At 49.3% G+C, this 13754-nt stretch overlaps 1 protein-coding gene and 1 long non-coding RNA gene across 9 annotated transcripts in view; one reads left to right on the forward strand and one right to left on the reverse strand.

Annotated features, from left to right (window-relative positions):
- Nucleotides 1-3539, reverse strand: part of APPL1 (adaptor protein, phosphotyrosine interacting with PH domain and leucine zipper 1) — a 45574-nt gene extending 42035 nt beyond the window's left edge. Inside the window, exon 1 of the mRNA XM_069084277.1 lies at nt 3319-3539. Coding sequence (XP_068940378.1) covers nt 3319-3372 — 54 coding nt within the window. The 5' untranslated portion in view covers nt 3373-3539. The remainder of the gene's footprint in view (nt 1-3318) is intronic.
- Nucleotides 3540-3816: 277 nt separating this feature from the next.
- LOC138158190 (uncharacterized) overlaps nt 3817-13754 on the forward strand; it is a 74771-nt gene continuing 64833 nt past the window's right edge. For 2 of the 8 annotated variants that reach the window (XR_011167582.1, XR_011167584.1), the window contains exons 1-5: nt 3817-3935; nt 4708-4782; nt 8706-8835; nt 8950-9173; nt 12095-12217. This is a non-coding gene — a long non-coding RNA (uncharacterized lncRNA). The other 6 variants (XR_011167581.1, XR_011167583.1, XR_011167586.1 and 3 more) reach the window with 5 other exon arrangements.

Raw genomic sequence — 13754 nt, forward strand, 5'->3', positions numbered from 1 at the left:
AAAAGTTTCTAAAATAATTTTAAGATTCCTCATTTCCGTTTAGCTCCAATTAGATGGTTTATGGATAAAAGTCAAGAAATGTTTAACTTTTTAAAGACAGTTAAATAGCCAGGTGCTGAGTTTATTTTGCCCTTTTCCCATCTTACCAGGATTCATTTCATTATTGTTCTTCATGTACCCAACTCTTTCCCATACAGGTATCTCTGAATAGTTTTCTGACTGATGCCAAATCATTAATTAAAATAACTAATGGATTTGCTAAGTATTAGTCACATGATTGACTGCAAGTAGAATGTTGTCATCTTCTCTATTCTTGTACTCGTCAGACCAATGGTACAAAGTAATTTTCCAAAAGTAATATTTAACTCTTAAGACCTGTTACTTCTGGATTTTGAAAATAAAAACAAAACAAAAAGAACCATTCTGTTCTAGTTACTTTCATATCCACACAAATAAAGATAAAGAAATCTAATACTCTGAGGTATAAACTGTGTTTAGAGTTCAAGATATAAACCTAAAAAAATTCCTTTTCTTCATCTCAGTATGGAAATTTTGTAATAAAATTGGACGCTCAGATTAAAATGTAAAGTTTTTATGTTAGAGGATAAAAGAGTAAAACGACCAAGCCACCATACATAATCAACATCATGTAAGGCACTTAACCCTTTTGCACAACTGCATTGGCCACCCTTGGAGCCTTCCATAATTGATTCCCTATCTCAATTCCCTGAGAAGTTACTCCCAATCTTCTTTAAGCCTTCTTTCCCTATGTACTCTCTAACTTCCTCCAGAGATCTGGCCTCTACTTTACAGAGGAAACTGAGGCTGAGTATGAGCCTTCGGTATGAGCTCCTTCTCCCATTTTCCTTCATCTCAAAACCCCTTGACATCATTCCCCATTCTCCTACTCCCCCCCTCCCAAGTCTCTGATGATGTGACTTTGGTCCTTACCAAGGCTGACTGCTTTACCTATGTGATTGCTCCTATCCCCTCTTCTCTGGCAGATAGAAACCTTAATTATCCCCTTTCCTTCTTTGGCCTCTCCACCTACTATATATCAAGCCTTCTAATATGCCCACATCTCCCTCATTCTTAAAAAACCTTCACTGGATCTGACCATCCTCTACCCCTCCTCCCCTTTTCACTCAAACTCCTTGGAAAGCAGTGTCCTGATGCTGCCTGCCCTTCTGCTCCCCTCACTCCTCAGCTCTGTGCATTCTGGCTTCTATTCACATCACTCAACTGAAGCTGCTCCCCAAAGTTACCAACCATCTCTTACATGGTCTTTGCTCAGCTTTTGTCCTTCTCTACTCCGTCTGATACTGCTCAGCATCATCTCCTTCATTTTCACCCAAACTGAACTCACTATCTGTCCCCTCCAAATTCTCTGTTCTTTTCATCTCCTAGGTTCACATCGGCATTATGCTACACTGCTCACTCACCCTCTGCCCACATGACCAATCAACCAATCGCCAAAGCTTGCTGTTTCTACCTCTAGAACATCTCTTGAGACGATTTCTCTTTACTTATACAGCTACCACCTTGGTAGGCAGCTTCAGGGAATGGGAAAGAGGGAGTGGATAGAGTGCCTAGGCCTGGAATCACGTAGATCTGAGTTCACATCTAGTCTCAGATATTTAGTACCTGTATGGCTTTGGAGCAAATCACTCAAACCCTTTTGCCTTAGTTTCTAAAATAGGGATAATGGGGCTTACCTCTCAGGGTTGTGCAGATCAAATGGGCTATCTGTGAAATACTTAGTTACTATCACTGTTATTATAATATTAACAAGTTCGGCTTCTGATCACCTTTTGCCTAGATTACATGTCTCTCCCCACTTCTCTGCGTCCTACACACTGCTGCCAAAGTGATTTTCTACGAGCTCTGTGACTCTTAACTCCAGTGGCTCCCCACTGCCTCTAGACTCTACAATCCTCTCTGACTTTTCCACAAACAAGAACTAACCTATCCTAGAAAGCCAGCCTGACTGGACAGTAGTCCTTCCCTGATGCTTCCCTGAAATGCATCCCCTCCTCATCCCTGCCTCCCAGAAGCCTTCTCTTCCTCTGAGGCAGCATAGCACAGGCATCACTTTTTTTTTTTTTTTAAAGCAATCGGGGTTAAGTAACTTGCTCAAGGTTACACAGCCAGTTATTTCTGGGTGTGGTGCTCCAGGTCGTCCCAACACTGGAGCCGGTGCTCCTACTCGCTGAGCCACCTGGCCGCCCCTAAGCAATCGGGGTTAAGTAACTTGCTCAAGGTGACACGGCCAGGTGTTTCTGGGTGGGTGCTTAGTGTCTGAGCCCGGATTCGATCTCCAGGTCTTCTCAACACTGGGGCCGGTGCTCTTACTCGCTGTGCTACCTGGCCGCCCCCAGGCATCACTTTCTATGGGAAACTTTCCCAAACCTCCCCCCAGCTGTTAACGTTTCCTCCCCAACAACCCTCTATCCAACGACTCCGTATTTCTTCCGTGTCAGTAGGGACAGAGGCCCGCGCTCTTTTCGGTGGCAGGCGCCCCAGGTGAAGCCCTCCCTCCGCCGCGTGGGGCCTCAGGGAGCCGGCCCACGGCCCCCCACGGCGCGGCGCCCCGGGGATCGGCTCCGTCACCAGTCACACAGCGCCGGGCACTGGCCCCGGGCGGCCAGAACGGACGGGCGCGGGACGGGCGCCACCGGCGGACTCCACAGTTGCTTCCCTCGCGGGACGAGCGGACCGGACCAGGGGCACGTGACCGCCCCGGCAGCGGGGCTGCACAAACCACCTCCGGAACCCGAGCGGAACCAGCCCTTTTCCTGGCACCTGCCCCGGGCCCCAGCACCGAGGCGGGGGGAGCGGGAGGGAGGGCTCGGCGCTCCGTCCTCCGGGAGCCAGGCTGTTCTAACAGGTGATCTGCAAAGGCTCGGGGCCGCCCGGAGGCCCCCCCAGCCCGGGGCGTCACGGCGCGCTGCGCCCGGCTGTCACCCGCAGACGCGGCCTCCAGTTTCCCCACCGGTCCACGGGGCATACAGTAGGGGCCTAATGCGTGCCGCTCCCTTCCCCAGGGCAGGACCACACCACGGGGCCCTTCGGCGGCATGCGCGGCGCGACCAGCAGCTCCCGGGCGGGATGCAGAACTCCTAGGGAGATGGGGGCGGGTGGCCTTCCCTGAGGCTACGGCGGCGAGAGAGGCAGAGAGCGGGACCGGGGCAGGTCCGCCCCCACCGGCGCCCCTCCCCCATTCTCCTCCCGGGGCATCGCGGCGGAGGGGGGGGCGGGAGGAAGGGGCCGCGCCGCCGCCGCGCCCGGGGCCTCCTCAGGCCTCGCGGGCCGCCTCACCTGCGGGCTGTCCTCCAGCGTCTCCTCGATGGGCAGCTTGTCGATGCCCGGCATGGTGACTGGCGGGCGGCTCGGCCCCGGGTCGGGTCTGGACGGAGCAGAGGAGAAGGCGGCGGCGACAGCTGCTGCCCTAGCGCCCGCCGCCCTCGCAGGAGCGCCACCGACCGAACCGGATCCGGCCCCGCCCTCCCGTCCGTCCGCCCGTCCGCTGCCGCCGCCGCCTCCGCCTCCTCAGCCGCGGACGCCACCGCCGCCTAAGATCCCGGGGAACGGCCGCAGAGGGAAATCCCGCCCCGCTCCCCCTTATTGGTCAGCCCGGCCAGAGGCGCCGTCCATTGGCTGGCGGCCACGCCAGTCTGCTCGAGCAAAAAGGGCGGGGGTGACTGGCTGTCTCGAGACGTAGGGCCTGGCGGAGGAGAGGCGGCCGGGGGCGGGGGCGCGGGCGGGGGGGCAGGGCAGCGCCTCCGCGCTTCCGCGGCGCGGGCACGAGCCGCCCGCCTCCCCCTCCCCCCCATCCGAGCCCCGGAGGACCTCCCTGCGCGCGCAGACCCTCGGCGCCCCGCCCCTCCGGGAGGGGGAACGCAGGCGGCGTCAGAGGCGCGGGGATGCTCTGGGAGGTTAGTCTCTGTTGAATGGGGGTGCGGCTCCAGTCTCACTCCCAGACGTGACCGGGGCTCTCTGGGTCGGAGGCATTCATTCAGCACCCTCCTCTGCCCGCCCCTGGTGGGCTTCCCACGCGCGGGCCGTGGAGTGCGGGGTCCGTGCCTCTGTCCACGCCATGCCCCCTGCTGGCCCCTGCCCTAGGCTGGGGAGGGGGGCGGTCGGTCAGTGCAAGCACTTTGGTCCCCAGGCGTAAAGACGCGGGGCAGGGGTCTTGGGCGGTGGGCGTCCCTCCCAGACCTCCTGTCATCCCGGGCTGGTCAGCCTCAGCGCCTCCGGGGGCATGTCCAGAGAGGCAGGAGCCGAAACCCGTCCCTGAGCGCTTGGGGCCGCCGGATTTGAGAGCTGTCAACCAGCCAGCCAGCCAGCCAGCCAGTGAGCGCGGCGCACTCGCGGATGGAGGGCCGGCGCTGATCAGGACGAGGGCCCCCACTTCTTCCCTCTGTCAGGAGGCCAGGACCCTCCAGCAGGGTTCTCGGGGTGGGGCCAGGGCAGATCCGACCAAACCGGGAACGCTTGTGGCCGCTGGTGACGGACACTGTCCCAGGAGAGCCAAGCGACCCTCGGGTGGGCACAGCCCCATTCCCAGGCACTGAGTCTCCCGATGTGCCAGGCTCTGCGCCCAGCGCCCGGGGCGCAAACCCAAGTGAGGAAGGCGAGAAAAGAGGCGGCGGCCTCCTCTTGGCGTGCTTACCGATGACGGTAATGGCTTTTATTTTACCTTCACAGCGGTCCTGAGAAGGAGGCGCTGTTTTACAGAGGAGGAAGCTGAGACAACACGGGCTGTCAAGTGACTTGGCCAAGGTGTCGTGCCTGGCTCCGGGCTCCAGCTCCAGTCCTCAGAATTGCTTCTCTTCCTTTGCTTTCCTTTCCACTCAAACCCAGGGCAGCCCCCTTCTCTGACTGGAATGCTCTCCCTCTCCATCTCGGCCTCCTCCCGCTTTCCTGGCCACCTTCCGCAAGAAGCAGGCCTCCTTAGCTAGTGCTGCGGCCCTAAGATCACCCAATTTATCCTGCTTACGTCCTGTCTGCAGTAGAGTTTTTTACATGCTATCTCCACGCCTGAGTTCATAAGCTACTTGAAATCAGGGCCTGTCCTTTGCCTTTCCTATTACCTCTCATCATTGGCTCGGTGCCTGGCACACAGTAGGTGCTTAATAGATGTTTGTTGACTTGCTTTGACTGAGTCCAAGGCTGGATTAAGCGCTGGATAAAAGCAGGGAGCTTTGGGACCTCTGGGCTGGCGTTAGCCTGAGCCAAGCCATCCTGCTAGACCTGTCTGTTTTGGAATGAGGGAAATGAAAGAACGCCCAGGGAGATGGCTCTGTGCAACCCTGGGGAATCTGGTTACCTAGGCGACTTTTCCTGCATACCTGTTTATGTACATGTCCCTTGGAAACACCTCGTGCTTGCACCGGCCTCTGCCGCACACTGCCTGAGGACTAACTTAGGCCCAGCATGCATCGAACTTAATGACACCTTCTGACCGGTTCCCTTGGGTGTGCCTGAGGCAAAGGCCACAGACCCTAGAGGTCAATAGAAAACTCTGGCAGGAGCGTTGGCAATGCGGACTCTCCTCTCCTGTGGCCCTTCTGCACCCCTATACCTCTAGGTCTGATGTGCTGGGAGAATCAATCAGTCAACATTTATTATGTGCCAGGCACTATGAATGCCCAGGGAATACAAAAATAGGCAAAAGGCAGTCCCTGCTCTCAAGGAGTTTACAATCTAATGGAAAAACCAAAGGAAATATGGCAAGTGTTTGAAGGGCTTGTGTAGCAGGAGTGCCCCCTACAGGTGATTGGGACAACTGCGCAAGCTGGTGATGAAGGGTCTCAAGGAGGGCCATATGGGGATCTGAGAAGGCACCGGGGATGCTTGGCCTGGAGCAGAGAAGACTTGGGGCTGGGACGTGATGGGAGGATGGGGACACTCCAGGCATTTTCTATATGAGCCCCAGACCTGAAACATTCTCCCCCCTTGGCTTGACTTAACTGATCTCCCCAGCTTCCTTTCTGTCCCCATGAAAAGGAAGCCTTCCCCAAACCCTGTTAATCCCAGGGCTTTCCCTGCTAATTATTTCCTATTTATCCTGGGTATAGCTTGCTTTGTGTATAATTGTTTACATACTGTTTCCCGCATTAGATTGGAAGCTCATTGAGGCCAAGGACTATCTTTTGCCTATAGCTGTGTCCCCAGCGCTTGTCACAGTGCTTGGCACATAGAAGGTGCTTAATAAATATTGGTTATTGATTGGTAGCTGTCTTCAAGTAATTCAAGGTTTCTCTTGGAAGGAGGATTAGGTTTGCTCTGTTTAGACCTAGAAGAGAGAACCTTGAGGTCAGTCAATTCAGGCAGAGCTGTCTAGAAATGGAACATTGCCTCTGCAAGTGGTGGGTCGCCTTCATTGTCCAGGGCTTCCAGCAAGAAGACCACTTTGGGGGTGGGGTGCTGTCAAGGGAATTACAGGTCAGGAATAAGTGGGATTAATTGACTGCTAAGGTTCCTTCCAGATATGAGATTCAGTCATTGTTAACCTATGTCTTTAAGCCACAGCTGTGGACTTTTTCAGTATGCTGGCAAGAGTCACCTTTTTTATGGGCAAAGTTAGGTGGAAGGGGAGTGGTGATCTGGAAAGGAGAGTTTCTTTGATGAAGGGAGGCAGCCCCCTTCTGGGCAGCCACTTGCAGGGTTCTGGCTTTTTGGTGGGGAAGGCAGATCTCCATTCTAAGGGAGGCTGTTGCAGGGAGGATGGATTTTTATAGTTCAAATAAATTAATTAAACGGAGGGACATTTCAGGCTGCCAGTGGTGATGTAAATATTTCAAAAGGTTTAAGTGAGAATTTGAAGGGACTTATAGAAACAGGTTAAAAACTTTCTGGTTCAACCAAAAGTATTAAGAAATAGTTATTTACTACAGCTTAAACACTTTCCAGACCCTTTTGGAGGGCAGGTAGGGAAGAAAAGCTAAATCCTTTCTTAGGGAATTAGATTAAGGATAATAACCAAACTTAAGTTTGGTCTAGGTAAACTAACTGCCTCCTTATGCCCCTAGAGGTGATGGCATTAAGGCCATGACCCACCTAATGACCCATCTAAAGACTGGCCTGGTCCAATTCTGCATTCAAATTTAAGATGTTGATAGCCTGAAGGAAACCCTTCCAGTTCTTCAGGGAGTGGTTAAAGAAGTCATGAATAATGACTATATTAATACAGTATGTTAACCCCAAACTATTTTCATCATAGTAAGATCTCTTTTTTGTCCAAAATCCCTATAACTGTTATCTGGGATCATCCTGGGTTAGAGAGATGACCGAGGGCTCGAGGAACCCCTGGAATAATTAATATTTATATAGAGTTTCTTCTTTCTCCTCTTTTTGCTTTTTGGAGGGGGGAAGGCAGGGCAATTGGGGTTAAGTGACTTGCCCAAGGTCACATGGCTAGTAAGTGTTAAGTGTCTGAGTCCCCATTTGAACTCAGGTCCTCCTGACTCCAGGGCCGGTGCTCTATTCACTGCACCACCTAGCTGCCCCTGTTTCTTCTTTTTCAAAGAAGTCAATGGCATCATGGAGTGGATTGGATTTAAGTGAGGCAAAAAGGCATCAGCCTCACTCTTTCTTCCTGACTTATCAATGACAAAGTTAAGACCACTAGGGATGCAGGGGATGACCTTGGCGTCTTTGATGTCTGACCAAGCTCTAACCATTCCACAGCACCTGCTTTAACCCCCTTCATTACCCTTGGAATAAATTGTTCTGTGCCCATTCCATCCGAGTTCAAATCTGGCCTCAGCCTGTGTGACCATGGGCAAGTTACTTAACTCTGTTTGCCTTAATATGCTGGAGAAGGAAAAGGTAAACCACTCCTCTATCTTTGCTAAGGAAACCCCATGGACAGTAGTGGTGTGCTATGGTCCATGGGGTGATGAAAAGTAGGACATGACTAAATAACAGCAAATCAACATCTCTCCCTACCCAATGGAAAGAAAGGAAGGAAAAAAAAGGAAGGAAGGAAGAAAAAAAGTGAAGAGAAGCAATAGACAGAATTTTAAAGTTTGAATCTTCCTTTAGGTAATGGTCTGCAAACCAGATCTCTTATACCCCAGCTGGCCCTCCACCAGGATACACAGTGAGAGAGGGCACCGAGGGCTCCCTCTAGCAAAGGTGGCAGGGAGGATAAATCTTCAGTGGGGAACCAGGAGAGATACAGGTGATCCAATGGATAGAGCGCTGGGCTTGGAGTGAAGAAGACCTGAACTCAGATTCAGCCTCAGATACTTACAAGTAATTGGTCTTGGACAAGTCACTTAACCTCTGTTTGCCTCAGGTTTCTTGTCTATAAAATGGGGATGATCATAGCAATACTTGTAAAGTACTTAGGCCAGTGCCTTGCACATAGAAAGCTCTATATAAATACTAACTGTTCTTATTAGTTTAGCAACTTGGAGAGTTGCTTGGGGGTTACTGAGAGGTTCAGTGACTGCCCAGGGCCCCACGGCCAAATATGTCTTCCTGGCTCTGAAGCCAACTTACCCTTTCATCAGGCTTCCTCTCATCCCAAATTAAAGCAGCCAATTAAATTAGCAGGCCGTTGGACAGTGACCTGAATTAGTCTCTAACATGGTAGATAGAATCTTGGTCCCCCTTGTCTCAAGTTCTATTTAAGGCCAAACTCAGGTTTTCAAATTGTAATTTTAATTTTAATGTACTTTTTTTTTTAATAATAGCTCCATCATTTCAAAGGCTGAGAAAGATTCCTGAGTCATCACTGGAGAAAGAAAATAAACGGCCCCAAGCTCTCTGAAAGCAGCCTGACTGAAAATGAGAAGTCTGGATAGAAAGGAAGCAAGAAGTCTGGTGGGAGTCTGGGGGTTCAGGGGAGCAGGGCTGGGAATGCATTGGACTGCCTTCTCAGGAAGTCTAGCCTCCCAAAGTGGCTGGGGTGGCTTGACGAGTTTCTTCTCTCCCTAGATGGGCTTGTCTCAATTCTGGGCAGAGAGTACATGGAGGAGAAGAAAAGGGTCTGCAAAATCCCGAACAGATAAGAGAAGGTCCTGAAAGAGAGCGGTCGGGCCAGTGCGTGGTGAATGTCGCTGCATTCCAATAATAACTGACATTTCTGTGGCTCGCCCATCGTCTTTACATTTGTTATCTCATTTGAGAATTACACCCGCCTTCTGAGGTTGTCAATGCAGGTATGCTCACCCCCATTTTACAGACAAGATTCAGCACTAGCCCATGGATGCATAGCTTTAAGTGTCAGAGGCAGGATTTGAATCTGGGTCTTCTTGGTCCAGTGTCCAGCGCCCAGCCCACTACGACATGGGCCCTGGAACAAAGCACTGTAATGTTAAAAAAGTTCAAGAGACATCATTTCTGGGTAATTAGTTATTTTATCAATAATACTAGCATTTTAATAAAAGAGGTCAGTGGCACTCTTGAATGCCCAAGACCCTCCTGGCTGTGGGCTCAAGGCTTATGTGGCCTTGGAAAAGTGGGTGTTCCAAAGAGTGGCAATCAGCTCTGATTGGTTACGAGTAATGAGAGAATGACTATTACAATGAGGGGCTAGGCCTATTGTGATGAACTTGGATTATGTTATTTCCTTCTAAGTTAACAGCAGCCTGAGTAAAAGATCATGGGACTTAAATTAGGAGTTTGATCTAGCTGTTTGTTCTTGGTTCTTGAAGAGGACCATGACATCAGGAAGGAAACGTCATGACTTGAAAGTGAATTGGATTTAAGTGAGGTAGGGCTATACAAAGTCACAAGCCTGGCTCTTTCCTCTGGAGCCATCTGGATCCAGTGGCAAGATACAGACCAGGACAGCTGGAGATGGCCCTGGCTGCAGTGGGAGGCCTTGGCCTTTTTAAACTAGGTCTTTAACAGGTCTCAGTTTGTTTAAGGCAGTACCTATTCGATGACTAGGTAAGAAATGAGGCAGAGAATGGCCTTTTTAACCTAGTCAAAAAAAAAAAAAATCAATCTGGGAGAAGATTCTCAGGATTTCTGGCCGAAACAGAAACAATTACTATTTATACTCACTCTGAACCATCAGAATCCAAATGATGACCAAGTAGGCTTGGGCTGGGACCCATTGTTGGCCAGTTAATAAATGCCAGAGGGATTTGGGTTTAAGGCATGGTCTATAAAAAACCATGAGCCTGGCAAGCCCCACCTTTTATAAACAAGGTCGGTCCCTTTCCCAGCCTTAAACTTTTATGTAGCAGGAGCATCCAAATCTACCACTTTCACTTTGCCAGCAGCTCCCACCTTAATTGGGAAAAATCTGTCCCCTCTTATTTCTCAAGCTTACACGTCCAGGGGGAATAAGGGTTCAGACTGTCCATTCACTTTAAACAAACACAAAATAATTACATAGTAGAAAGAATATTAGAACTGGAGTCTGAAAATCCAGGGTCAGACCCAGACTCTGCCTTTTGGGTCGATGTTCCCATCTATAAAATGAAAGGGTTGGGTTAGAGGATGTTTAAGGCCCCTTTCAACTCATTAAGTCCATGATTACTGAGATAAAATGTGTTATAGCAGTTTTGTGGAGTTCATAGGTCCTAAAAATGACTGGAACAGCTGTCGGCTTGTGTAATCTGGGATGAGCACTGCACATAAAATTTCTTACCAGAAAACTGCTTATGACATAGACTTTTGCTTCTGATATTGAGTTAAGCTGCAAATACCAAATGATATGTTAGAAAGAGCAATGTATTTGTGACATGGGGTGGGGTATGGCCCTGTGCTTCTAGCCCTAGCCTAGTCAATAATAGACCCCAGGCTATGGGCTGTCAATCAAGGGCTGATCCCACCTGTCTGGGCTCAGCACTGGGGCTGAGGCACTTATGTTTCCTCCCTTGCCCTTCCCCTGCCCTGCCCAGCCTGGCTTTCTGAGAACTACTCTCCCTTGTGGTAGCTCAGAGTCTGGTTACTTGGGAATTACCCAAAATGATCATGGCTTGCAGCCTCTAGCTAGTAGGAAAACTCCTCCCGTCTTCTAGTCTATCTGTTAATGGACCACAGAGCATTCTGTTAAGTGTTTGCTGCTTCCCTCCAGGGATACAAAAATACAAATTAGCCAGGCAGGCCCTCCCCTCAAGGAGCTTACATTCTAATGGGGGAAAGTCAACACATCCAGGGAAACTAAAAAAAGTGGGCAGTCCAGGTTCCTTCCATGATAAGTTTCAATGGATCTCATCAGTCAGAGCCCAACTCTGGTATGGGTAAATTTCTTTTCTCATGAGATACCAAATGAAATCTACTGTGTTCCTCTAGCCCTCTTGGAGACATATCTGTATAAAGGGAAAGTCTACAAGGATTGCCACGTGAACTCCTGGGATTTGTGGTCCAGTTTCTTAAGGAGCAGCCTTTTCTTAGATCAACCCCCCACCCCCCTCGCCCCCAACCAACAACCTCCCCCCCCCCAAAAAAAAAAAACCCCGAACCAGAGCTATAGCAGGACTGGGACAGTAGAGTGGGTGGGCTCTGTATCAACCTAGGAAGTGTGGAGAGACCCTCCAGTGAGAAGGTAGGGATGACACATGGGGACATGGGCTGCAAAGGCAGAAAGGACAGTGTTGTCTGCCCGGCTCCTGTCAGGGTGGCCCAGAGGACAGTGCTGGCCAGAGTGGGAGAGTGGCCTGATGGTTAATGGATTTTCTCTGGCCATGAATCCAGGGAACTGGTGGAATGCTCTCTTTTACTTTCTTTTTCCTTCTGAAAGGATGTTTAAATGAAAACTCTCTTCCGTTTCCTTTTAAACGGTTCCCTTAGGGTTTCAGTGATACTTTAAAGCTGCCTAGGTCTAGGTTAGATATAACTATCACATTAATTCTTCTGTGTCTTTAATTGTATTCTGAGAGCACAAAAGAGTGTACAAATAGTACAAGGAGTACAAATAGCCTTTGGCTATTTGGCTACACAGAATTTAATTGAGTGGAAAGTCTCCTTTGCAGCTTGGTGGCTAGATATGCCTGGGGGCATGATGAACTGTTATTCTATTTGGTTAATAATCCTGTAAACTTCTATAGACTGAATTTAAACTGTCCCCAATGTTTCTTTTAATCTCTATCAATCGAACCTATTGTTGTATTATGGATTGGCCTAGTCCCCAACCCTGAGGAGAAAGCAAGAGAAAGTCCAGCCTCCAGCCAGCCTAAATGGGAAGAGACAGGTGTGGCTCGAGAGGATTGTAATCTGTAATGGAGGCTCCCTGGAGAGCATCAGCCAGGTAACACCTGCAGGTTCCGTTTCACTAAATCCAGATTGGTTAGAAATATGAAGAGTCATTAAGCAATGCATGTAGTTGTTACAAAGTCATGGGGTTTGCTCCTGCTGCCCTCACTTAGCGCCTTATTGACTTTTATTAGATAGTCGGTTCTTAGTAAGGTTTTTTTTTTTTTCTGGTTTCCAATGATATTGATTTAGAAGGAACCTACTAAAGGTGGGTGATGGGCCCAATAATGGTAGGTACAAATAAGCAAGAGGACTGATGTTGATGTTGAGGATGTTTTTAAAGCACACACAGAATGCTGCAATATTGTTATCAGCGTTTGTAGTGAACACAGACTATATCCTATTAAATCACATTCTGTGTCTTCTATTCATATCTACAATTCTAAAAGATTTTCACCAAAGTAGTTAAGATAAAATTTAAAAGATGCTGTTGGAAGGAATGAAATTTAGTTACTTTGAAAAATTAATTTGTGTTACATCTCATTCCCCAGTGATGTTAGCTAAATGAGGTTTTATATGTATGTTGTAATCATAATTACCATTTTGTTTTTCTTTTGGGGTCTGGGAACATTAAAAAAAAACGTAATTATTAGATGCATGAAAAAAGGAAGGGGAATTGAAGGAAGATGAAAGAGGTCCTAAAGCCTAAAAGCTTAAAGAATATTGGAGAAGTCAGTTGTGTTCTAGTGGAAAGGGGCATGGGACCTTGAACCAAGTCCCAGGTCAGATACTACTTGTGTGACCCTGGGTAAGTAACCTAACCTCCAGGGCCTCAGTTTTCTCATCTGTCAAGTGAGGGAGCGGCACCAGATGGACTTTGAGGTTCCACTCTGTGATCCCATGATGGGAAGTGAGAAACATAGTGCCACAAGAAGGTAGGAAAGCAGGAGATCCAATGGCTGTAGTGACCACATACCTGGGGTGACTGGACCTTCCCAATTGCAGCAGAAGTAAGTATATATATATATATATATATATATATGCATACATATATATGTATATATGTATATTTAAGCAGGGGTTAAGTAACTTGCTCAAGGTTACATGGCCAGTTATTTCTGGGTGTGATGCTAAGTATCTGAGCCCGGATTTGATCCCCCAGGTCATCCGGACACTGGGGCCGGTGCTCTTACTCAATGTGCTACCTGGCCGCCCCAGGAAGTATATTTTTGATGAGGCTTTGCACAAGTGCTGTCCTTTGCCTTGAGGGTGCTGTGATCTCTAGCCTAGGCATGGAAGGTATCTAGAATGCAGCTGTTGCACTGGCCTGGACTGATAGGATGGCGCTGTCCTTGGTAGCAGTATAGAAGTTTGGAGGAGGGACAACATGTACAGAGACTAGGTGAGCACAGATGGTCTCAGGGCTCCCCAGAACTGCTCTGCTCTACCACAAGATGGCTCACTGGGTTCTTTTACTCTCTAAGTGATGCACAGTCAGTCACTCCTGCTGTCTGAGATGCAGCTTAGGAATCATCAGCTTGGGAGCCTGGGTTAGCTTGGAGGTGACCCTGTAGCAGACATAGGCTGACACC

The sequence above is a fragment of the Petaurus breviceps genome, unplaced genomic scaffold, assembly GCF_028583685.1.
Source record: "Petaurus breviceps papuanus isolate PSGF00001 unplaced genomic scaffold, PetGlider_PUasm1.0 174, whole genome shotgun sequence".
Taxonomy (NCBI): Eukaryota; Metazoa; Chordata; class Mammalia; order Diprotodontia; family Petauridae; genus Petaurus; species Petaurus breviceps.